A 26732-nucleotide genomic window follows, 5' to 3' on the forward strand; every position below is an offset into this window, starting at 1 on the left:
AACAGTGCGGCTGCGGGGTAGCCCATGTAGGGTCATCGGCCCATGACGATTTGCTGGACTGGACGCGTTGCCAATGGCCCAACAATTGTTAGCGCTTGGAGTGCATGAGTCCCAAAGACGAATTGAACGCCAGCTAACAATGGCTATCAACGTTTCTTTCATCTAATACCATGAGTCGACGGTTCCAGTTCAACATTATTTCAAATGTTCTAGCTTTAAAATTTGGCTTAAGAAACTTCAAAACCGAAGCATTCTATCTGAAAAAAGTAGCGACATTATCGCAAGTTCATCTGAACTAGCAAACTGAGCGTAGGTCAGCTGTATATATTTCTGACGGTGAAATTTTATTTTAGAATTTAATAACATCATCATTTAAGTAGTGTATTTATAGTGATGAGATTGTTCATCTGAAAAAAAATCGAACTAGTTTTGTTTTAAAACTGTGCGTCGACTACTTCCTCCCATAGTCCCATCATGCTCACCAAACAAAAATAAACACACGATCATAACAAGATCTACTGCTTCCTTTTGCATGTCGCGCATTTCACGACCGCGTCACTTGGCATGGAAAGGGAGGAAACAAGCTCTACTGTTTCCTACCGACCGGAAGGCATTATGCATCATCACTTGCCAAATGCCTAAGTGATGCGGATCACAAAAGAACCAGTAGGCAATCAGGCACAGAAGGGAAATTAGAAATGGAGAAAGACATTGAGGAACACAGCAGCTGGACAGGGCATTATCTTTGAACCACTGAATATGGATTGAATGAATCTGGTCAATATAAACAGGGATTAGACTAAATGCCAGGCCTATCCGAACAGCACTACTCGTTTACACATCAGAGCAGCTTGTGGAACGGGCATTCTGCTTCCCAGATTCATTCAATCGTTCATAATCATAATGTGCTGAATGGCCTATCCAAGCTGTGTAGTAGCCATGCGAACCGTTTTTGTCATCCAGCCACACGGGCCCGTCGATCTGAACTAATGAAGCCACTGCATGGCTGCATGTTGATATGTACAGGTGCTCGGTGCTTTGGTGATCACGACGCGCCTACAGCCATTTCTGATGGTTTTTCTTGTGCCTCGTCCTTGCCCAACAATGCTGGTGTGACTGAAACAACACCGATCAGGAATAGCAGCGCTATCGACTGGGTGTCGTAAAGGTCGCTTAGCGAAGTTAATTCTCCAAGAGCGATTCCAGCCTGAATGCAGAACTGGTATTAGCACAACAAAAAGACACTAGAATACTAGATGGCAACAGGCAAACGAGCATAATATCTGACACTCCTAACTTACCCTGACAGTCACATAAGAAGCTGGGATAAGGCCAATGAGAGTTCCCAGTAAGAATATGTGGTAGGGGACATCTACTATCGGTGAAGCCAAGTTGATGAAGGTATTTGGCAATGTTGGGGTCACCCTGAGGAAAAGCATGTAATTCAAGAGCTTCTCTCTTCTTTTAGCAACCTGGAACGAAAGGCAATTTACTTCTCTCCTCAGTTATGAGCTACATAGTCTCCGAGGAACTTAAATCAAATAGCCTCTAACTCAAGCATAGAGCAATTCAGAATAAACAATTTAAGTCTGAATACAAAACTAAATTGGGCATCTTTAGATACCTGTCTCTGGAAGAAGCTGAGTTTATCTGGCCACAGCGTGAACACCAGTGGCTTCCCAATCATCTTCGACAGGAAATAGCACGAAGAAGCGCCAGCAGTGGCGGCGAAGACTACCAGGGCCACGCCCCGGAGCTGCCCAAACAGAGCACCAGCAAGCAGTGACATGAATATCGTTCCTGGGATCATGAAGGTCTGCATGAAGATGTACACGGCGCAGTAGCCTACCAACACCTGTAGGGTGTAGTCGCTAGTATAGTTCTCAAGATGGCCACTGCAAAGAAACAACCGAGTGGTTAGAAAACAAAGGGGATTTCCATCTCAATGGTACTCGCAATCACTAACTACAGTGCACATCTGAAATTTCATTTCGGCAAAAAAAAAGATCATGTCCATTTGGGTAGTGTTGCAAAGCAAGAAACGAGAAGGCAATATGCAAACGGTAAACCATTAAATAGCTGGCGTGTGCAGACAGATAAAATCCTGTGTGGTTATCGGCTCAAGGCACATGGAACACGCTTTAGACCAAGTCGAAAGCATATGGCAATTGTGGCTGGCACGAAAGTGACATGGTAATTAGGAAAATAAAGTGACATGATAAAGGTACCGTTTTAAATTTTTATCCATAGAAATGTAGATTTGAATTGGAAAACCAGGTTGTAATTCAAGTTGGTCGGTTCTCAGATCTAAAATCATGGTTCAACTAACAGCACAAACACTAATCTTGAATATGGCACCAGTCTTAATATTGAAAAAAAATCTAATCTTTCTAATCTTCAAGGTAAGTTCATAATTATCCAGAACGAAAACAAATCATCTCTTTGCAATTTCGATTGACACAAGCGTCAACAAGTTTCACGGGATACATGCTATAAGTTTTCAGAATTTCCACCAAACTATCGTTGAGATCCATGATCCATCCCAGATCACGAGATAACTGCTAACTAATTCCATGCATAGCTGCTGCCACCAATCAACTGTTCCATTGCCACAAACGCCAGTGTCATTTGGTATTGAAATCGCAGACAAAGAATCAAACATTTGTTGTGCACATTATTGTTCAATCGATGCACCGATACAGATTTACCTTGTACGTACAGAATTTGGAAAAAAAAAAGAAGGAATGGAAATCGAACTGTTCCTTGCAAACTACGTACTCCATTAAGAGGATGCAGACAACTTGCGTGCAGATAATCATAGGGCATATCGGCATCAAATTTCGTACGAGAAAACAGAGAGAAGGCGGAAGCTTTCGTGCACCACCGGCACCAACCAACCGGACAAAGAAAAAAATGAGGAGCTTAAGGGGCAGGCAAAAGTTAAAAAAAAACATACGTGAGGATTTGGAGTTCCTGGAGATTACGTGGCAGCTTGAGGAAGCTGTAGTCGGAGTCCGGCATGGAAAGGTAAACCCCGACGAGCCCAGCGGCGAAGGCGGCGGCGACCCCAGCGCCGAGCGCGGCCTCCCACACTGGGAACCTCTCGTCCCTCCCCATCCCTCTCCTCGGCTCCGCCTCCTATTTCCCCTCTCAAGAACCGGGGAAGCCGAGCGAGGAGGACAGAGACAAGAGACGGAATTCGAGAGGACGAGGAGGAGGAAGAAAGAAGAGAGCTTCCCTTGGCTCCCTCTCTCTCTCTCCTACCTTCACACTTCCCTCCCTTTCTCGTCCCTCACTTTGCTTTTCTAGGCCAAGAGCCCAACTACCAAGAGAGGAGGGGAACGGTCGGGAGCTGAAATAGAATATTCTCTCTCCTGTTTAATTTAGCTGTTTGGTTTTAATCGAATTCTACTTTTTCTTTACAATATTTTTATCGTTATAGATTGTATCTGCAATAGTTTAAACAATTAGCTTTAATCCCAAGCAATCATTTGATATGGTTGCCTTGGCGTGGCGCTGGTGTAAAGATATAAACATGCTTTTCGGCCAGGTTTTGTTCGGTCTGTGCTGATTTGGCAACTTTCTGATCTCGGGCCATTTGATATGGTTGCTTGCTCCTCGTGTTTATCTCACTTGCTTATTTTGGAGAAGTTTTGAAATTTGACATCAAATTTACAAGCCATTAAAGATTTGAAACCTTTATCATAATAATATGTAGAGTCAATATGAGTCATTAATATGTGAGTCAGGATGTTAAATATTAAACGTTTTGCGAATTGGATGTCAAATTTTATTTTCTTTTCCTTATCTTAAGGGGGTGTTTGGTTAGAGGGACTAAAGATTAGTCTCTAGTTTTTAGTCCCATTTAGTCCCTTTTTTTTGCCAAACACTAGGACTAAAATATAGATTAAAATGATTTAGTCTTTAGTCCTTCACATAGGTGCTAAAAGAGACTAAAAGCCCACATGAGTGTATTCCAAGAGCATTTGAGTCTATTTAGTCCCTAGAACCAAACAAGTAGGGACTAAAGTTTAGTCCTAGGACTAAAGTTTAGTCCTAAGACTAATTGAAACCAAACATGGCCTAAGTAGAACTCCATTCATCCAGTATTTCAGTTCATAAAAAATTGTATCAGCTATTTATTTGGTTTGAATCCAAAATTGTTTATATGATTTGTCTCTGTAGATTAGAGCTACAGCAATATGAACAATTATTTTAAATTTGAAGCGAACAAACATAAACTTCATAAAACAATGGAGTTTTTATGGTGGTGCCCTCGGTTTTGCTGAGCGAGCGGGGCAGCTTTGCTTGGACAGCCTCTTCGACTCGATGGTTAATTATCATCGTATCGGTACTTCGGAAGGCTATTCAAAAGGCGCGTAGGATTAGTTTGACCGAGGCGAATCTGACGGGAACCATGTGCACGGCACGGAGCGTTGTTGGGTAGTTAACCTAGGCAAGGATGCAAAAGCTGCAAAGCTGAGGGACCAAGCATTATCCATTGTTCCTCGTAGATGTGGATCTCCAAGGAACAGTAATGAGTAAGTGCAGGTAGTTTCCACCGCTGCGGCTGGCCTGACGGGGGTGGCGAGGAGCCTTTTTCGTCAGTCCTCCTGCTGCTCCTCCTCCTACTCCACCGACCACAGCTGCAGGTCCAAATCCAGTGCGTGCGTCCTCTTCCTCTCCTCCGTCTGCCTCTCGTTCCGAGTCACTGCTGACTCTGCACAAGCGCTACATCTGCGGATCTGCCACGGCGAGGGAATCCGTCGCCGTCGCACAAGAATTGCAGCCACCTTTTTTTTAGTTGGATTCCTACGGCCTAAAACAAAATCTAAGAATTATATATATATATATATATATATATATATATATATATATATATATATATATATATATATATATATATATATATATATATATATATATAAACCGTAGCGATGAACGGAGCATCTAACTAGTATATTTATTTATGCAAGTCAAAAACCAACACGCTGGGCCGCTATAACCATTGTTGAAATTTAAATAACTTTCGATGGCTAGATACCACTCGAAATAAAATCTATCCTGCCAAAAAAAGTAGTTATTCTTTGTGGTTTTTAGCCCGTTTTTCACGAATCATGATTGGCAACACCAGATCACATTTAAATATAATATCTCAAGTTTACACAAACATTCGCACATAGTATCATATAATATAATCTCATATAAGTGTTTAGGTGATTGTATTTTCATCGGTCATGGAAGACCGTAAAAGAATCAAACATTAATTTTCAGCGGTCTGATTTTGGCCATCGAATCACTAAAAACAGCTATAATCATTTTTTTTTTTTTGAATTCTCGTAGTAATGCAAGCCACGCTGTGTGCCCAAGCGGGCAAGCGGCAGCAATCGCAGCTGGTCCCGGCGGCGGTCCCAACGGTCCAACACCCATGAGTTGAGACGAGGGTGGCTTTAAAAACAGCGGAAGTCAAAGCCTAGACCAACGAGACAAACCAATGAGCACTTCCAAACAGTAGTATGTGTATATCGCGGAGGCTACGTCGTAGCAAGGAAGGCAGCGGTCTATTTCTGGCTGATTGAAAACGTGAGGTAGAAGTGGGGTTGCTTCTTGTTTTCAACTAGGTGAAATCACATCAGCAACGTTTCAATGCAACTCGTAACTCCCAAGAAGCTAAACAATTTTTAAATCTAACTAAGGTCCTATTTAGAAGCATTCAGTTTTTAAGAAACTAGTTTACCATACACAACAGTTTATGACTCAGTTTATAAAAATTACATTATCGGTTTCTTAAAAATGAAGAGGATGAACTCTCCTATCTAAAAAAATAAAATTAGTTTATTAAAAATTAGGTTGCTTTCAAATAGAACCTAAATTTATATAAAAAATTGCCAGTAATTACCGCACCACATAAATATCAATTGATAAACTAAAAAATATTTTTTCTTAGTAAACATACTTGGATACCTAAATATTGAAACTGTTTTCTATAAACTTGTCAAAATTTTAATCTGGATCCAAAAATTATATTGTTTTTTACATAGAAGAAGCACGCCGTAAGAAGACCCCACACCTATTTTTTTTTAAAAAAAAGAAGTTTATTTTTATGAAACTGCTGGAGTTTTCCGAAAAACAAACGAGCAACATAACACATAAGCTGATTGGAAACGTGGGGTAAAACTGACGTGCTTGTTGTTTTCAACTAGGCGATGTCACATCAGCAGCATTTCAACCACATCTAGTTATTTACTCTAAAACAAAATCCACACATACGATTGTTTTAGGGTTTTTTATGGTGGTGCCCTCCATTTTGCTGGTGTGCTCATTTTTACCCTTAGAAACCCCTTGTTTTTAACGTGTGTACCGTGTGCGTGCACACCATCGTAAAACCGACGCCAAAGGCGTCTGTTTCATCTAGAACAAAGCACTGTTTCTGTTTGTTCATTCATCTGTACTAGTAGTGGTAAACTTTAAACGAGGAGAGGACGGCGACTGGCGACGACAGGACAGGTCGCCCACCGGCCGCCGTTGGACAGAGACCGAGGAGAGCGAATTCCGTAGGGCTAGGGCGTGCCTGCCAGTGGCCTGCCTCATCCCTCCTCGTGGAGATCAGATCTCATCTCATCAACAGCAGGAGGAGGATTTCTGTTTCTCTTTTACGGCTCGTTTCACTGGTGTGGCTCTCACTCACTCACTGTCACTGTCTCGCATCGCATGCATGGTGGTGGACCAAACTTGGCCGGTGAAATTTTACCCGCTGCTGAAATGCGACTGCGACTGCGACTGCGATGCGATCAGATTCCACAGGCTGCGGTTCGCCTGGTTACAAAAACAGCCTGATTGGATGGCTGGTTATGCGCGGTCAGGCACACACCAACCTGGCCGGCTGGATACAATAGAGTTGAGCGTATCTGCCCGTGCAACAAAAATGACTTGTTTTGCATTTACTCATATAACTTACGTTTTCCGCGTGTAAACAGACAAATAGAAGCTTACATAAAATCAAGCGCATATGATGATTCAGGACAAGACGGTACAAGCAAACCAATCAGACGGGAAGTGTTTACGACGAGGCAGAGAGGTGCTGCTTTCAAAGTTCCAGTCATTCAGAGTTTCAGAGCAGGTGGTTGGCTGGCTCTCGCAGTATTCCCAGCTCGTGCTCCTCGTCTTGCAATTTTCATGCGTCGCGGGTGTTTGGTTTCGTGAGCAGAGTTTGGCTAGAAGCATATCGAAAAAGGATGTGCTTGGGGTCAACACATGCTCTCTTGTAAAGGCTGCGAAAAGTCTCTAATGGTTAGATGATTTGAGTAGCACTTTCTTAGATTGTGAGTTCGAATCTCAATGTAAGTGAGTTTCAGTTTGTGCATACGAGATGAACTGATCTATGGAGCGGATCCTCGTATATAGGTTGGGAGGGCTTAAAGCACGAGCAAAGATATAACTTTTAGGTCTTGTTCAATTATTCATATCCCACACGTGAATTTGATAAGATTGGAAAAAATATAAAATATTTTTTGTTTGTTTGGGATTTAAATCCACTCATTCTCACCCAATCCACATGTATTGAGAGCAAAACGAACAAGTCCTTAAGAGGCGGACCTTTATATTAGATTTTTTTTAGATAATGGGATAGAGCGTTCCCAGCCTACATCACGAAGATGACGGCCTGTCACGCCAACACAAGACCAACAAATCCAACTCAAAGAGCCACAAGCGGCGATACAAACCCCAAACGCAGTTGGGTGGACGGCAAAAAGTAAAAACAAAGCTCACAGAGCGATCCTATTACTAAACTGCCACCCATGAAAAGCGAAGATCTGCATCACTGTCGTCTCAAGCTTCCTGCAAGCCTCCCTGATGACCTTGGCGTCTTCCTCATGCCTTTGAAGTTGCGCCCAGAAACGACACCAGTAGGTTCCTCTGTAAAGTACCTGCATGTAAGTTTTGATCGGACTTTTATTAAAAACCACATCATTCCTACTTAGCCAAATTGCCCAGCATATGGCTATAGCCCCTACTAGAATCTTTAATCTATCCTTGGGGGAGAATCCCCGGGCCCAAAGATTAAAAAAATCATAAACGCTATAAGGTGTCCTTAACCCAAAGGTAAGACTCACCGTCCACAACATGAATTTGGCAAAATGACACTCAAAGAACAGATGTTGTATGGATTCATTGCAATAACAGAAAACACAATATTTAGGACCGTTCCAATTACGCTTAGCCAAGTTGTCTCTCGTGAGAGTGACACCCCTTCTCAAATACCACGCGAAAATCTTAATTTTCAACGGTATTTTCATCTTCCAAATTGTCTAGTCCTGCCGGCCTTGTCCACTGCAAATCATTACAGAGTATAACGATTGCACTGTGTACTCTCCGTTCTGGGTCAGATTCCAACGGAAGTGATCTTTCGCAAGGTTGAGGGACACATCAAGTACCAAGGCCACTAGTGAGTTCCACTGCCTCAACGTATCACCTCGTAGACCTCTACGAAAAGAGACATTAAGGGGAGTAGAGCTGAGAACATTGGCCACTGTAGCATGCTTTCGCCTAGTAATGTAGTAAAGGGAAGGAAATCTGTGCTCTAGTGAAAAATCCCCTAGCCACTTATCTTCCCAGAATCTAACGTTTATCCCTCTATTGGTCACAAACCGCTCATGTGAGAGAAAAAGCTCTTTTATTTTCATAAGACCCTACCAAAAATGAGAGTCTCCAGGTTTCACCTGCACCTCTCCAATAGTCTTGTTACGAAAGTATTTTCTCTTTAAGATTTGTTGCCACATTCCCTCTTCGTTGGCTAGCTTGAACAACCACTTAACTAACAAACACTTATTCTGGGAATCAATATTCTTAATCCCGATCCCCCCTACCTCTTTTGGTTGGCAGAGGACGCCCCACTTTGCCAACCTATATTTTTTCTTTTCATCCTCTGATTGCCAGTAAAAACGAGATCTAAGAAAGTCAATCTTTTCTAGAACCTTACGGGGTATTTCAAAGAAAGATAACATGTATATCGGGAGACTAGAAAGAACCGAGTTAATAAGGACTAAGCGTCCTCCCACCGAGAGATGCTTTTCTTTCCAGCTACTCAGTTTCTTTTCTATTCTCTCTATAACACTATTCCACTACGCATTCCTAAGTTTTCTGAAGTGCATAGGAATCCCCAAATATCTGAAGGGGTACGCCCCCGCTTTACACCCGAAAAGGTCTGAATAGGCCTGCTCATGTTCTTTGGCATCCCCAAAACAGAAGATCTCGCTCTTATGAAAATTTATCTTGAGACCGGACAGTTGCTCAAACGCACATAAAATGAGTTTGAGATTTCGAGCTTTGTCAAGATCATGATCCATAAAGAGTATTGTATCGTCTGCGTATTGGAGGATGGAAAGACCATCGTCCAGCAGGTGAGGGATAACTCCCTCAATATGCCCCTCTCTCTTGGCACGGTTGATAAGAGTAACCAGCATGTCAACAATGACATTAAACAGGACTGGAGATAACGGGTCACCTTGTCTTAGACCTTTCTTTGTTTGAAAGTTATTGGTGAGCTGGTCATTAATCTTTATGTTCACGTGACCTCTTTGGGTGAAGGCCTCAATCCAATCACACCACTTGTTCGAGAAACCTTTCATCAGCAAAGTTTGTCTAACAAAAGACCACCGTACTTTGTCGTAAGCTTTCTCAAAATCAATCTTAAACACTACTCCATTTTGCTTCTTACGATGTAATTCGTGTAAGGTCTCATGAAGAATCACAACACCTATATTAGATAGAGATCATATTTCGTGACCTTTCTCGGTCGAGGTTTCAATTAAACTTCTTAATATAATAAGGACGATCTTTCCTCACCACCGAATGCTCAACCAACAAAAGCTTTGCTGGATTGCAACTGAGGAAGACAAACTGTTTGTACCGTACCAAGCAGCCAATCGCAGCATCGCGATTTCGAACGCGCGCCCACACTGATCATACCGCATGCAGTGGCAGAAGAATCCGATGTGAAACAATAGTAGTAAGAAAATACTGAACTACTATCACAGATAACTAAACGAAATGATATGTTAATGAAACGAGAAGCGCGGATGGTCCACCTCAAAAAGCCGCAGCATTCGGTACATCCATAAACAAAAAAAAAAGGAAGCTTGTGCCAACCGCCAAACGGCAGGGAATGGAATTATGGAGTGCATCGCCGACATCCAGATCGCAGATCCAACAGTTAAGGTGGGGTTGATTGCTGGGCGTGGTACTGCTTCCGAATCACACGCTCAACACAAGGCACACATGGGACACAATCACAAAGGGAAAACCAACCCGAACAGCAAGCAATCAAAGACTGTAAGGCCGTGTTCAGCAGGTCACCCAAAACAATGTTTTGCACTGTAAATTACATTATTGGTCGAGTGAAGTTCGAATATAGGGTTTAGCAATGTATAAGCTGCTTGAGCCTAAATATAACTTCTGAAATCTGGTACGAAAGTTCCCTGCAATAAGCTCCCAAGAAAGTTTCAAACAGATAGCCGAAGAATTTCAAACAGATAGCCTAAGGCACTGTGACCTTGTATCAAATAATGCATTTACATCTGTGGTTGTGGCCGCATCTACATCAGAAAATCTATTGCCGACATTCTCACTTTGACTGTGCCCATGGGTCGCATTTGATCGTGATTTACACTGAAATTAGATTTTTCAAAATCCAAATGCGAACACCAAGTTAACGACCAAATCATTGTTAGTAAACGATCAAAATGAGGTTAGTCAACGACCGAAACGTGGTTCGTTAACGATCAAAATGTAATTGCCAAAAACTTAGGCAGGCGGCAGGCCGATGCTTTTGCCAGCCATTTGGTTTGAGACCAGAACTTACCAATACCTCATACTTGGCTTACCAAATCTATGTAAAAATTATTCCATCCAACTTTTGGCAACTTTTGCTTACCAGAACATTTGGCATGGCAGATTTTGATAACACTTCGCCCTCCTAATAAATCAGCAAAAATGCATTTACATCATATGGGATTCGTGTGTTGGGCAACGTCCGTTGCAACAGCAGCTACAAAATTGGCGGCATGCATAAAAAAAACAGATTCTCAGCTAGATATTTAGGGTTCAACAGAAACATCCTTGCTGAGTAGTCCGCTTGAGGCAACCTTCACCTTCTTCTCCTTGCCCTTTTTACCTGATTTGCCAGATTTTCTCTTCTTGCTTGACTTCTGTGGTACAGGTGAAGCAGGCCGAGGCTCTGCAAGTTCACCGTTCTCCACAGACGAACCGTTCATTTCATCTTTGATTGTTCCCGCATCTACATCTGGATCTACCACGGACATTCGCATCAGCGTATAGTCCAACAGAAACGTGCTTCGGACTAGTCTATCGACTCGGCTGAAATGCCTCTGCGAATACGGAATAAGGCCCTCAAGGAGCTCACTGATGCCCTTGATCTGCAGAGATAAAAGCAGAAATCGTCTCATGAGAAGCACAAGTTTGTCAGACCATGAACACACTCTTAATAAAAGTTGAAACGCTCTAAAGAAGGAAGTTAAAATGCCTTAGGACAGGAAAAAGTTATTACCTCCAGGATATCAGTGGGAGAGAAACTCCTCAATAACCGAAAAAGCACAAACTGTGCAACATGACAGAACTTGGGCTTCGTATTCCATTCACGGACGTATTCAAGAAGCACGCGAAGGCCATCCGTTGGAAGACCAAGAAGAGCCTTTTCTATTGGATCCTCTGCATCAGCTCTCCTGCAAACCCAATGATGCATAACATCATGTTAATAATTCAAAGCGGCTGACTTCATTCGAATCAAGAAATAGTACCTTGCAAGCTTTGAGAATAAATCTAGAAGTCTGTGTGGTCTTCTAAGCTCAAATGCAAGTTGTATTGCCTTTGCGTAGTCAGAATCTGACACAGCATTTTCCAATTCCTGGCCTCTTAAAACTTCTTCCTCCTGCAACAATGATGAGTTTTAGAGTGCTGTGGATGCCTGACATAGTGACATAGACCTGTATGAATTCCTAAACCCATCAAGCAGAGGCAAACACGAATATATCAAAAATATGGCAAACTGAGAGAGGTATCATATCCCAACGACATACGAGCTCACTATATTGATACAAGATCTAATGTCAGAAATTTCATAGTTTTTCTTCCAAAAGCAAGCATCTTGCTTGCAATTATATATGCTCAAAGTGTAACAGTAACAGGTTTCACTTGCCTTCTTACGAAAATCTTCCTGCTTATCTTCCATGGTGGAATCATGCCACAGGTTGAGGACAGCATCGGTTCCACCAGTAGCAACCATTTCAGTTTTCATGCCAACAGCCAATGCCCAGACCTACGGAACAAATAATAGTGAGATTGAGTCCCCTCCAGCACCACCAACAACAACAAAGTCTCTTAGTCCCAAGCAAGTTGGGGTATGAAACACAGTTACAGTTGAAATGCTAAAAAGCCAGAAATCAAGGTTCAGGCACGTAGATAGTTGTTTTTCATTTGCTCCTATAAAAAGCTAAATCTTTGGGTAAATTTCATCCTTTTAAATCTTCTTTTACTGCCTCTTCCATGCCAACTTCGATCTTTTACCGTCTCTCTTCCCATTACTATCACCTTAGAATTCCACTACACATTAGTACCTCTAAAAGTCTCCATTGGACATGTCCAAAGCCATCTCAATCGGTATTGGACAAGCTTTTTCTTCAATTAGTGCTACCCCTAGCCTATCGCGTATTATCATCATACTAAACTCGATCTTTTCTTATATAGCCACAAATCCAATGCAACATACATATTTCCGTAACATTTATCAGTTAAACATGACACCTTTATATAGACCAACATTATGAACCAAACAACATAGTAGGTCTAATCGTTCTCCTATAAAATTTGCCTTTTAGTTTCTTTAATACCCTCTTGTAATGTAGAACATCAGATGCTTGGCGTCAATTCCTCCATCGTGCTTTGATTATATAGCTAACATCTTCATTAGTATCCCTATCTCTCCATAGCTTTGATCCTAAATACCAAAAGGTATCCTTTCTGGATAGTAGACCTTCCAAACAAACATTTTCTTCCTCATGTGTAGTAGTGTCAAAATCATGTCTCATGTATTCGATTTTAGTTCTACTGAGTCTAAAACCTTTGGACCCTAGAGCCCCCCTTGCCACAACTCCAGATTTCTATTTACTCCTGACTGACTTTCATCAACTAGCACTACATCCGAAAAGCGTACACCAAGAGATATCCCCATGTATGTCCCGTGTGACCTCATCTATCACAAAGGCAAAAAGTAAGGGCTTAAACCTGACCCTTGATATAGTCCTATTTCTAATCGGGAAGTCATTTGTGTCCCCATTATTTGTCCGAACACTAGTCACAACATTGTTGTACTTGTCCTTAACGAGTCCAACATACTTAGTTGGAACTTTATATTTGTCGAAAACCCACCACATAACATTCCTTGGTATTTTGTCTCAAGCCTTCTCCAAGTCGATGAAAACCATGTGTAGGTCGTCCTTCTACTCCATATATCGATCCAACATCTGTCTTATTACAAAATGGCTTCAACGGTTGTCCTTCCGTGCATGAAACCAAATTGGTTCATACAGATCCTTGCTATTCCTTGGTATTTTGTAATAAGCCTTCTCAAAGTCGATAAAAATCATGTGGTCCTACTCCCTATATGACTTCTATGGTTGACCTCCCGAGCATTAAACCAAATCGATTCATAGAGATCCTAATTATTCCTCCAGCAGTGAGACTAAAAAAATAACTCTTCTCTGGTGCATTGCAATGATATCATACCTTCCCATCATGCTTATCATAAGTAGCAATACATTCATTTGTCTTGATTGTCCATAGCTTCACTAGACCATCACTTCCTACATTAAGGCAAAAGAGCAGGGTCAACAAGACTCCCTAAAAGCTGAAGATAAACATGAAATAACTTAGATGAACATCTTATTTCCTATTACCGCAAGAAATAACTTGAGTTCCACGTGAAAGGAAAGAAGCTCGCAGAACACTTGATGTATGACCTTCAAATGTCTTCAAGCATGAGCCATCAGCAACGGACCATATTTTGATTGTTCTATCACCAGAGGACGTCATTACACATTGTTCAACAGAAGAAAACTCAACTGACCAGATTCCTCTTTTGTGTCCCTTAAGGACAACAGATAACACTAGGTTAGGGAGCTTCCATATGCAAGCAGTTCGGTCCTACAAAATAAAGATGATAATATATAATGTAAACCAGATAAAAAGACATGTCACATCTAAAAGAACTACACCCTCCTTTCCAAACTATAGGTCACTTTAGCTCTGTCCTAAGCCAAAATTATAAATTCTGACCAAGTTTTTATGAAAAAAAAAAATAGCATATATAATAGAAAAAATGCACTAAGACATTTATGGTGGATTTAATGAAATTTAATGTTGTAGATGTAATGAATTTTTCAATAAACATGCTCAAAGTTAGAGAAACTTGACTTTAAGACAAAACCAAAGTGACCTATAATTTGGAATGAAGTATCATGCTACAATCATACCTCAGAACCACTGCAAACAAGGCCATCATTAGGTGAAATTGCCAGAGAATTAATATCTTTATCATGTGCAGCTACAACAGCCTTTGCTTTAAGAGGGACTTCATCCTCAGCATCACCAAGTGCATCGTCCCAGGTCCATACCTTGATGGTTCGATCACTAACAAAAAGATAGTAATATTTTAGAATATCAAATTTGGTGTCACTTCAGGCAAACAAAGATCACAGAGAAACTGAAGAGCAAACCTGCTGCCACTAACAAAAAAGTTATTTGTTTTCTTTGAGAAGGCAACAGAACCAACAGCTCCCAGATGGCCTTTGCCAATGCCAATACAGCCTTTTCTTTCGGCATCCCATAACCTTACCTGTGTACAAAAGGTCAGACTCAAAAATAGAAGAAGTAGCACAAGAATGCACTCGACAGCAGTGAGGTACCGAGGATTATCAAAAGAAACCACAAACAAAAACATTATGGTAAGTCAACATAGTTTTCAGGTCCAGACATCACAACTTACAGTATGATCCTTGCTCCCAGTTACGACAAGTGTCTTCCCGGAAGCAGAGACACAGGTGTCAATGCAAACAACTATTTCAGTGTGGCCAGCGAGTACATAAGAACATGACATCGACGCAACATCGTAAACACGGACCTGAATATGCCGGTAACGGTTTGATAAGTTTCAAGTGCATTAACCAACAAGAACTGTGCAGACATCATTTATGAATAGCTCACCTGCTCCAAGTTGGTAGCCACGGCAAGGTATTGTTCCTCCTCCCCGATAAACTTCAAGTCAAGAATCTCATCATTATAACCTATTAGTCGTCTATATAGAGACAGTTCAAAGTCCCCATCATCAGTTCTTTTGGGACAATAGAACAAAAACTGCTGATCAGCAGTAACACATAGCAATCCTTGATCATTTGGCAACATAACAGCAGATGTAAAGCCCCTCCTGGTTTCCTCGTTCTCTGAGTTAACAGTTACATCAGATGTTTGCTGCTCGAACACGCAAACACAACTGCACAAGACCAGAAAAGCCATTCATTGCATGTACAACAGAAATATGCAAAAAAATGACAAACTAATGTACCTCTCCAAGCACCAGACACGCACGACCCCACGTTCACCAACTGTAAGAAAATAACCAGCAGATTTCTCCTTTATATTTGCCAGTTCTATGCCCAAACAAGCCAAGAGCTCACTTCCTGATCCAATGAAGGAAACAGCTTCTATCATTTCATATGTCGGTATTGTCTTCTTTGAGCTGTACTTACGAATATCCCATGCGGTAACAATCTGCAGGTGTTCCAAACATTCATAATAACCAGTAACTCCACACAGAAAATCCAAACCACAGTAAATTCCTATGTTAGAAATATCAAAATTCAAGAAAAAAGGGTACTCCTATGACCACCACTTTTTGAGCACAAAGATCCACATACAAAATGAAGAAATGCTTCAACTTCTAAGTTCTGACACGTCCAGCAAGTTTTGACTGTTTTTAGCACCTTAACTTACTCTACAGTCTATATATTTCTGAATCCATGGAGCCCTAAGAATACACTACCTCCGGTCATAAAAACATGTAGTTTGAGACAAAATTTGGCCAACCATTAAAAACTACAGACACCAATAACCACTGCATTATTCAGTTTGTAAACATGTAGGTTAGATCAGATGTGTAGATTTGTAATCAAAATACTTGCAAAATCTCTTAAATTTGAAGGATTTTAAGAATATATTCTCAAAAAACTGGTCAAAGATAGGCATCAAAGACCGTGAAAAGTCAAATTTGTCAAGCATTTTTTACCGGAGGGATTATAAATATATTCCAGTACAAGGGAAGTATAAATGTTTAACATATGTAATGATAACATAATGAAAACCCTAGAATACATAATAGAAATGGGACCATTCATACCTTATCCCTCCCAGCGCTGAGCAATGTTTGTCCATCATCAGACAATGCCAATGAAGTGACTGCTGAAAAATGCTCTTTAAGAACAGCAACACATTTTTTGGTTTCAAGGTTCCACACTCGCACAGTGCCATCTTCACTTCCTGAAAACAACTGGAGATCCAGCTCACAGAGGTTATCTTGGGTTCGTCAAAAGGAAGTGGAATACACTTCATACATGGAGGGAGGGGGAACCAGTAAAGCTCAATAAAAATAATGCAGTGATTTGAACTAACAAGCTCCCAGAGAAATTTTCAGTGATCCAGTTCAATAAAAGCACAATTTCTTAACTTCAAGTTGTCCTCACCAAAAGGCGCTTTGGATCTTTGTGAAACATAATGGTTGTCACAACGCCCATATGACCTCTAAGAAAATGGGTGCAAAATCCACCATCCACATCCCATACGCAGACCTTCTTGTCTGCTCCGGCAGTTGCAAGCAAACCACCAGAAGCATGGCATGCCATGGCCATGATAGGACCATCATGTCCCTGTAAAGAATAGGTTAAATACATTAGTTTACCTCACATGGCAGTATACTAGCATATTATTAACATAATGGCACGAGCAAATTTAATTGTAAAAAATGTTAGCCTGTAGTGGTAAATCAGTCATGGCAACGACTGCTATGCAAGCAGTCCTTCTATGCAAGCGTGCAAGCAAACCATCTGATCCATTTGATCGTGATCCAACCGTAGGTCACATTTAACACTTAAACCCTTCCACCACTAGCTCAATAATATTTATAAAAAACCCCTAACAAACCATGGTTGTATCTGTGGTTGGATTGTAATCTAATGAATCAAATGGTTTGCTTGCACGCTTGCACAGAAGGACTGCTTGCATAACAGTTGTTGCCATCAGTCATATAGTCTCTAAGTTAACTAACTAACACAACAATTAGTATGGCAGGATTAAGATCAAATAATGAAAAAAATTTGAAAAGCTGTGCACATGATCTGTAAGAAATTAGTGCATCCAATTGTAACATCACGTTAGTTAGTGGAAATAATAATGGTATCCTTTATCTTTGCGCAATTAACCAGAAAAGATAAGATGGTAACACTAAGACGTTACAATACAGCAGCCACAATTCCACGTTTAATTGAACTTCACACAAATCACAATGAGAACATATCTGGTGCACATGAATGTTTAGTGCACATGGTGCATATATTAAATCATCACCACTCATCTTAGATCTAACGTCTCTAGTTGCTTGGTATGTTTTGCTAAGGACGCCCTCTAACGTGGTGGGGTGTAGTGGTGGAAGGTGTTATTTGTAAATTACAATGATCAACCAGAGACGTTAGATCTAAGATGAATAGTGATGATTTAATATGTGCACCATATGCACTAAACTTCCATGTGCACCAGATATGTCCTCAATCACAGTTTATGAAAAGCAGTGCATGAGTTCTGGTATGGTATTCTACAAGCGCACAATAACCTTTTTTTTTTGTAAGGAAACTACTCCAGTCTCATAGACTTATAGCAAAGCTCTTGAAAAGCTTCTAAAACTTCAATCCATTTAATTTCCAACAGTTACTATACAATGACCCCCATCCCTACCAACACACTAACCAAAATGTCAAACGAATAATGTTTCAGGTTGAGGAGCTGAAACTTAGAATATGCACAGGTGACAGTTCCGATATTCACACAAGGATACGAGCTTCCTAAACCTGTGGCAATTACATGTGAGCTGTCTTTCAAACTGTCAAACCAGTACCAGAACTCCGAGATTTTTGCTATGCGGTGAAGCTCTGGATTACTTTCTAGCTAGATACAAAGTCAGCATATAGCAGCATTCACATAAATTTTCTTTCCTGTGGTCGAATTCACTAAGCCGTGCACAGTAATGTGGATACCAGGGAGCACCACGAAACACACGACAGCTCAATACTCACCTTCCAGCTGCGTATGCAAGTTCGGGACGCGAGGTCCCAGACCCTAATAAGCCTGCTGTGGCCCGCGGCGAATATGAGCCGTGAGTCGGGGGACAGCGCTAGCGCGGTGATGGCCTCCGAGTCTCCGTCGACGGGCTCCCCTATGGCGGAGGCGTCCGCGGCGGACACCACGCGTACCTCTCCACCGCACGCGCACGCGAGGAAGGCCTCAGCCTCGGCGCCGCCCTCGCCATCGCCGCCGGGGGCGAGCCCGACCGCAAAGGGCCCGCCCGTGTAGAACTGCTGCAGGGAGCGGTCGCAGCGGTAGTTCTTCTTATAAACATGCGTCGAAGCCATGGCTGGTTCTGGCGGCCGCGGCAACGGCGGAGGGGCGTCGGAGCTAGGGTTTTGCGGCGGCGGCGCGGGAGATGGAGGGAGAAGAGGGTTTAAGCAAAGTTAAGTCAGGCACTCAGGCTGCTGGACAGAGTAGGGAAAGCGTTGAGGGTGTCGCCGAATTGTGGGTCCCGCCGGCAGCGAGACAACTTGGGCTCCACGGTGCGTCTCGCCTCTCTTCTGAGTTCGGACAGAGCACGGGAGAATGACCGAGGGTATCGGCAGTGGTTTCATTTAAATTTACGTCTTATATCATCTTTTCGTGTCACATCATCAATTTTTTAGTTCATACTTTCCGTCCCCCGTAAAATTTTCTCTATATTTTCCCCTATACCCCATTATAACCATAAAATATTATTTACTATACCTACTTTTCATCTATTATCAATTTTTCATCTACTAACAATTACTTGTACACTCACTGCTACAAGAATGAACAGTGCTAGAGGGTGTGAACAGTGACACGCTATATCAAAAGAGATAGAATGGGGGCCGGCGCGTAGGGGTCCTGCAGAGGGTAACGCTGCGGGCATGTGGCACCCCTGCAGGCGCCATGCAAATAGGGGTAATTAATGTATAATGGGGTTAGACCTCCCATATGCGTGGAGAGTTTCTTCTCTCCCTCCATATAGAATATGTAATAGGGGTACCATTGGACCAGCTAACCCCTCCAAAGTACGCTGGATAGGGTTGGGAGATGTGGGTATTGTTCGGGGTGGGTGAAATATCTCTGACTGAGTTGGTTAGGTGGTCTAAGTAACATTTTTTGTCCTGAGTTTCAGTCACAGTGCGAGCGAATTTTAGGCTAATTGTGTGCACATAAGATGTATTGACTTATGACGAATGGATTCTCGTGTAGAGGCTGGAAGGGCTCAAAACACGAGTAAAAATCTGACATATACGTGTGGACCCTCATGATACACAAGGGGACAACTTTCGTGTCCTTTATCGGTCAGACTCCGATTGAACTTCTTTTTAATATAATATTGTGTGACGGTCTTTTCCCTATCAGTCGAATTTTTTTGTTCCATGTGGCTTGAGGTGGACCCGTGTAGGGCGTGCTTATGCATGTGCTTCGAAGTTTAGTTGTGTGCTTCTACGTGCGCTTGCATCGTGGGATGTAGGGAATTGTTGTTTGTTTGTTGTACCCGTGCAAATTGTGTGTTTGGTTGCGGTGCGAAGCTCGCACAATATTTTATTTTTTAAGCAACAAATTTAGCAAAACAAAAAAATGTACAATACCTTTGAGAGCATGATAAATATGTACGTATAAAAATTAAAAGTAAAATATATATCTAATATCTCTATCTCTACTATACTTAAAGCACCAGCTTCAACGGTCGTCTCGTGTCATCTTTTTACAAATAATCTCTCACAGATATTTCAAATTAATCTGTTGCATGCCCGTCCGGTTAACGTTCCAAAACACACCTCCACATATAGATGGCCAAACCTCGTTAGCTCGTCGGCCCGTTTGATTAAATCAGCGTAAAATGTTACAAACAATGCAAGAGGTGGGGTTCAAACCCATACCCTGGTGGATGAAGGACGGGAGACACTGGGTGAAGCTGTCTAACCAGTAGAACATCATGTTCAGATGTTTTTAATATTAAATATAAATTTGTCGGGGACCATAATTAGGGGTACCCTCAAGGCTCCTAATTCTCAGCTGGTAACCCCCATCAGCATGAAGCTGCAAAGGCCTGATGGGCGCGATTAAGTCAAGGATCAGTCCATACGAGGGACTCGATCACGCCTCGCCCGAGCCTAGCCTCGGACAAGGGCAGCCGACCCCGGAGGATTTCCGTCTCGCCCGAGGCCCCCCTCCAACGGCGAACATATTTCCGGCTCGGGCCTGCCTTCGCTAAGAAGCAACCCTGACCAAATCGCCGCACCAACCGACCAAATCGAGCATTTAATGTAAAGGTGGCCTGACACCTTTATCCTGACGCGCGCGCCCCCAGCCGGCAGAGCCGAAGTGACCGCCCTCACTTCGCCGCTCCACTGACCATCTGGCAGGAGGACAGCGCCGCCTGCGCCACTCCGACTGTGGTGCCACTTGACAGAGTGAGACTGACAGGCAGTCAGGCCCTGCCGAAGGCAACATAGGAAGCTCCGCTCCGCCCGACCCAGGGCTCGGACTCGGGCTAAGTCCCGGAAGACGGCGAACTCCGCTCCGCCCGACCCAGGGCTCGGACTCGGGCTAAGTCCCGGAAGACGGCGAACTCCGCTCCGCCCAACCCAGGGCTCGGACTCGGGCTAAGTCCCGAAAGACGGCGAACTCCGCTCCGCCCGACCCAGGGCTCGGACTCGGGCTAAGTCCCGGAAGACGGCGAACTCCGCTCCGCCCGACCCAGGGCTCGGACTCGGGCTAAGTCCCGGAAGACGATGAACTCCGCCTCGCCCGACCCAGGGGCTCGAACTCGACCTCGACCACGGAAGACAGACTCGACCTCGGCCTCGGAGGAGCTTCCACATCACCCAACCTAGGGCGTAGACCAGCCACGTCAACAGGAGGCGCCATCATCACTCTACCCCGAGCTGACTCGGGCCGCAGGGAACGAGACCGGCGTCCCATCTGGCTAGCTCCGCCAAATAGGCAATGATGGCGCCCCGCGTACCCTGTGACGGCGGCGGCTCTCAGCCCCCTTACGGAAGCAAGAGGACGTCAACAAGGACTCGACCGCTCCGACAGCTGTTCCTCCGCCAGGCTCCATCGCTCCTCCGACGGCCACGACATCACACCAGCTGGGTGCCAAAATCTCTCCGGCTGCCACAACGGCATGTACTTAGGGCGCTAGCTCTCCTCCGCTAGACACGTAGCACTCCGCTACATCCCCCATTGTACACCTGGATCCTCTCCTTACGCCTATAAAAGGAAGGACCAGGGCCCTCTTAGAGAGGGTTGGCCGCGCGGGGACGAGGACGGGACAGGCGCTCGCTTGGGGCCGCTCGCTCCCTCTCCCGCGTGGACGCTTGTAACCCCCTACTGCAAGCGCACCCGACCTGGGCGCGGGACGAACACGAAGGCCACGGGATTCCCACCTCTCTCACGCCGGTCTCCGGCCGCCTCGCTCTCCCTCCTTCGCGCTCGCCCTCGCGCTCGACCCATCTGGGCTGGGGCACGCCGCGACATTCACTCGTCGGCCCAGGGACCCCCCGGTCTCGAAACGCCGACAGGTGGCACGCCAGGTAGGGGCCTGCTGCGTGTTGACGAACAGCATCCCGTCAAGCTCCAGATGGGCAGTCTCCAGCAACCTCTCCGTCCCGGGACGGTGCTCCGTTTCGGGAGTCTTGAGTTCATGTCCCTCGACGGCGGCTACGACATGATACTTCTTCCACTGCCGCGCGACAACGACAATGGCGGCCGACAGCCCGCCCGCCGGCGGTGGAATCGACGACGTCTTCCCCGCGTGGTGGAAGAACAACCTTCGAGCTCATCCCGCCTTCTTCCCCGCCGACGGAGGGGAAGGCAGGGCAACCAAGGCCAAGCAGGAGGCAGCGCCTCGTTGGCTGTCGAGCGAGTCGACAGCACCGGCACCCCAACGGGGGGCGCACCGGGTATCGACTTCGCGCTTGAGACGAAGACGAGCGCCGACTCCCCGCGACACGCCAATCCCGAGCAAGAGGACGACGCCAGCGCGCTTGCGAAAAGCTTGCTGGACGTCACCCTCGTACCTGAGACGACGGTGCAGTCAGTCCCCGACGTGACTTTATCGCTGCTCGTCGACCAAGAGGTACCGACCGATTCCCATCCCACGTCATTTGGATTCAGCCTCAACCCGCCTAGCGACCCCGCTTTGGTGGGCGCTCTCGTAGAGGCGAGTCCAAACCCTCTGGGGTTTCGCATGCGGTCGCCTTGGGACCGGCTGACGGACGTCTCGACCTACGGGCCCTCTGGGTCCGAGGAAGACGACGAGCCCATCATCTGTTAGGATTTCTCTGGACTTGGCAACCCCAGTGCCATGCGGGACTTCATGACTGCATGTGACTACTGCCTCTCCGACTGTTCCGACGGTAGTCGTAGCCTCGGCGACGAGGACTGCGGCCCAAGCCGTGAATGTTTCCATGTCGATCTAGGGGGTCCCTCCGAAGGCCATCATCTCGGCATGCCGGAGGACGGTGATCTCCCTAGGCCGGTGCCCCGCGTTGACATCCCACGGGAGCTAGCTGTGGTCCCCGTTCAGGCGGGGGGCCATGACCCACAGCTCGAGCAAATCCGCGGGGTGCAGGCCAGGCTCGACGAGGGAGCAGGAGCGCTTGAGCCGATCCGCCGGGACGTCGGGCAGACATGGGCGGGCCAACCCCCGGCCAGAGAAATACGTCATCTACCCCAGGGCTTCCAGCACCGCGTCGCCGACGACGTCAGGGTCAGGCCACCACCCGCATCTAGTGGGGTCGGCCAGAACCTGGCTGCAGCAGCGATGCTTCTCCGCGCGATGCCGGAGCCATCAACCACCGAGGGCCGGCGAATCCAGGGGGAGCTCAAGAATCTCCTGGAAGGCGTCGCGGTCCGACGGGCCGAGAGCTCTGCCTCCCGAAGGCAGGGGTACCCCTCGGAACCTCATGCCGCGACTTCCCGATTCATGCGGGAAGCCTCAGTCTACACCGGGCGCACGCGCAACACCGCGCTTGTGGCCCCGGGCCGCCTCGGCAACGAGCACCATCACCGCGACCGTCGGGCCCACCTCGACGAGAGGGTGCGCCGAGGCTACCACCCCAGGCGTGGGGGACGCTACGACAGCGGGGAGGATCAGAGTCCCTTGCTCGAACCACCCGGTCCGCAGGCCTTCAGCCGGGCCATCCGACGGGCACCGTTCCTGACCCGGTTCCGACCCCCGACTACTATCACAAAGTACTCGGGGGAGACGAGACCGGAACTGTGGCTCACGGACTACCGTCTGGCCTGCCAACTAGGTGGAACGGACGATGACAACCTCATCATCCGCAACCTCCCCCTGTTCCTCTCCGACACCGCTCGCGCCTGGTTGGAGCACCTGCCTCCGGGGCAGATCTCCAACTGGGACGACCTAGTCCAAGCTTTCGCCGGCAATTTCCAGGGCACATACGTGCGCCCCGGGAATTCTTGGGACCTCCGAAGCTGCCGGCAGCAGCCGGGAGAGTCTCTCCGGGACTACATCCGGCGATTCTCGAAGCAGCGCACCGAGCTGCCCAACATCGCCGACTCGGATGTCATCGGCGCGTTCCTTGCCGGCACCACCTGCCGCGACCTGGTGAGCAAGCTAGGTCGCAAGACCCCCACCAGGGCGAGCGAGCTGATGGACATCGCCACCAAGTTCGCCTCCGGCCAGGAAGCGGTCGAGGCTATCTTCCGAAAGGACAAGTAGCCCTAGGGCCGCCCATCGGAAGATGCTCCCGAGGCGTCGGCTCAGCGCGGCGCCAAGAAGAAAGGCAAGAAGAAGTCGCAAGCGAAACGCGACGCCGCCGACGCGGACCTTGTCGCCGCCGCCGAGTACAAGAACCCTCGGAAACCCCCCGGAGGTGCCAACCTCTTCGACAAGATGCTCAAGGAGCCGTGCCCCTATCACCAGGGGCCCGTCAAGCACACCCTTGAGGAGTGCGTCATGCTTCGGCGCCACTTCCACAGGGTCGGGCCACCCGCGGAGGGTGGCAGGGCCCGCGACGACGACAAGAAGGAAGATCACCAAGCAGGAGAGTTCCCCGAGGTCCGCGACTGCTTCATGATCTACGGTGGGCAAGCGGCGAATACCTCGGCTCGGCACCGCAAGCAAGAGCGCCGGGAGGTCTGCGCGGTGAAGGTGGCGGCGCCAGTCTACCTAGACTGGTCCGACAAGCCCATCACCTTCGACCAAGCCGACCACCCGACCACGTGTCGAGCCCGGGGAAATACCCGCTCGTCGTCGACCCCGTCATCGGCGACGTCAGGCTCACCAAGGTCCTCATGGACGGAGGCAGCAGCCTCAACATCATCTACGCCGAGACCCTCGGGCTCCTGCGTGTCGATCTGTCCTCCGTCCGAGCAGGCGCTGCGCCCTTCCATGGGATCATTCCTGGGAAGCGCGTCCAGCCCCTCGGACAACTCGACCTTCCCGTCTGCTTCGGAACACCCTCCAACTTCCGAAGGGAGACCCTAACGTTCGAGGTGGTTGGGTTCCGAGGAACCTACCACGCGGTACTGGGAAGACCATGCTACGCGAAGTTCATGGTCGTCCCCAACTACACCTACCTGAAGCTCAAGATGCCGGGCCCCAACGGGGTCATCACCGTCGGCCCCACGTACAAACACGCGTTCGAATGCGACGTGGAGTGCGTGGAGTACGCCGAGGCCCTCGCCGAGTCCGAGGCCCTCATTGCCGACCTGGAAAGCCTCTCTAAAGATGTGCCAGACGTGAAACGTCATGCCGGCAACTTCGAGCCAGTGGAGACGGTTAAGGCCGTCCCCCTCGACCCCAGCGGCGACGCCTCCAAGCCGATCCGGATCGGCTCCGGGCTCGATCCCAAATAGGAAGCAGTGCTCGTCGACTTTCTCCGCGCGAACGCCGACGTCTTCGCGTGGGGTCCCTCGGACATGCCCGGCATACCGAGGGATGTCGCCGAGCACTCGCTGGACATTCGAGCCGGAGCCCGACCCGTCAAGCAGCCTCTGCGCCGATTTGACAAGGAGAAGCGCAAAGCCATAGGCGAGGAGATCCACAAGCTAATGGCGGCAGGGTTCATCAAAGAGGTATTCCATCCCGAATGGCTTGCCAACCCTGTGCTTGTGAGAAAGAAAGGGGGGAAATGGCGGATGTGTGTAGACTACACTAGTCTCAACAAAGCATGTCCGAAGGTTCCCTACCCTCTGCCTCGCATCGATCAAATCGTGGATTCCACTGCTGGGTGCGAAACCCTATCTTTCCTCGATGCCTACTCAGGGTATCACCAAATCAGGATGAAAGAGTCCGACCAGCTCGCGACTTCTTTCATCACACCCTTTGGCATGTACTGCTATGTCACCATGTCGTTCGGCTTGAGGAATGCGGGCGCGACGTACCAGCGGTGCATGAACCATGTGTTCGGCGAACACATTGGCCGCACGGTCGAGGCCTATGTCGATGACATCGTAGTCAAGACGAGGAAAGCTTCCGACCTCCTTTCCGACCTTGAAGTGACATTCTGATGTCTCAAGGCGAAAGGCGTCAAGCTCAATCCCGAGAAGTGCGTCTTTGGGGTGCCCCGAGGCATGCTCTTGGGGTTCATCGTCTCCGAGTGGGGCATCGAAGCCAACCCGGAGAAGATCGCAGCCATCACCAGCATGGGGCCCATCAAGGACTTGAAAGGCGTACAGAGGGTTATGGGATGTCTCGCGGCTCTGAGCCGCTTCATCTCACGCCTCGGCGAAAGAGGTCTACCACTGTACAGTCTCTTATGGAAGGCCGAGTGCTTCACTTGGACCCCTGAGGCCGAGGAAGCTCTCGGGAACCTGAAGGCGCTCCTCACAAAGGCGCCTATCTTGGTGCCTCCGGCTGACGGAGAAGCCCTCTTGGTCTACGTCGCCGCGACCACTCAGGTGGTTAGCGCCGCGATTGTGGTCGAGAGGCAAGAAGAGGGGCATGTATTGCCCGTTCAGAGGCCAGTTTACTTCGTCAGCGAGGTACTGTCCAAAACCAAGATCCGCTACCCACAAGTTCAGAAGCTGCTGTATGCAGTGATCCTGACACGACGGAAGTTGCGACACTACTTCGAGTCTCATCCGGTAACTGTGGTGTCATCCTTCCCCCTGGGGGAGATCATCCAGTGCCGAGAGGCCTCGGGTAGGATTGCAAAGTGGGCAGTGGAAATCATGGGCGAGACAATCTCGTTCGCCCCTCGGAAGGCCATCAAGTCCCAGGTTTTGGAGGACTTCGTGGCCGAATGGGTCGACACCCAATTACCGACGGCTCCGATCCAACCGGAGCTCTGGACCATGTTTTTCGACGGGTCATTGAT

At 46.8% G+C, this 26732-nt stretch overlaps 2 protein-coding genes across 5 annotated transcripts; both read right to left on the reverse strand.

The window, feature by feature from the left end:
• Positions 1-692: 692 nt before the first annotated feature.
• On the reverse strand, positions 693-3416 carry LOC100273321 (SNARE associated Golgi protein family). Of its 4 annotated transcripts, none has more exons than XM_008663371.4 (5): positions 2957-3416; positions 1850-1895; positions 1625-1756; positions 1302-1472; positions 693-1207 (listed from the first exon to the last, which is right to left on the reverse strand). In XM_008663371.4, the coding sequence occupies exons 1-5, from the start codon at positions 3115-3117 to the stop codon at positions 1046-1048; spliced, it is 672 nt and encodes a 223-aa protein (XP_008661593.1). In that variant the 5' UTR covers positions 3118-3416; the 3' UTR covers positions 693-1045. The 4 variants fall into 4 exon arrangements, with proteins under 4 accessions (XP_008661593.1, XP_008661595.2, XP_008661594.2 ...); XM_008663373.4 differs by having other exon boundaries at positions 2779-3370; XM_008663372.4 differs by having other exon boundaries at positions 1625-1895; positions 2779-3281.
• Positions 3417-10853: 7437 nt separating this feature from the next.
• On the reverse strand, positions 10854-19002 carry LOC103642006 (transducin beta-like protein 3). The gene is made up of 14 exons (XM_008665320.4): positions 18411-19002; positions 16809-16991; positions 16466-16615; positions 15635-15840; positions 15277-15562; positions 15059-15193; positions 14790-14908; positions 14547-14703; positions 13971-14217; positions 13801-13877; positions 12215-12334; positions 11817-11947; positions 11567-11741; positions 10854-11435 (listed from the first exon to the last, which is right to left on the reverse strand). Exons 1-14 carry the CDS (start codon positions 18744-18746, stop codon positions 11097-11099), a joined length of 2661 nt encoding a protein of 886 aa, XP_008663542.1. The 5' UTR covers positions 18747-19002; the 3' UTR covers positions 10854-11096.
• Between the last annotated feature and the right edge of the window lie 7730 nt (positions 19003-26732).

This window comes from Zea mays, chromosome 10 (assembly GCF_902167145.1).
Source record: "Zea mays cultivar B73 chromosome 10, Zm-B73-REFERENCE-NAM-5.0, whole genome shotgun sequence".
NCBI classification, from domain to species: domain Eukaryota; kingdom Viridiplantae; phylum Streptophyta; class Magnoliopsida; order Poales; family Poaceae; genus Zea; species Zea mays.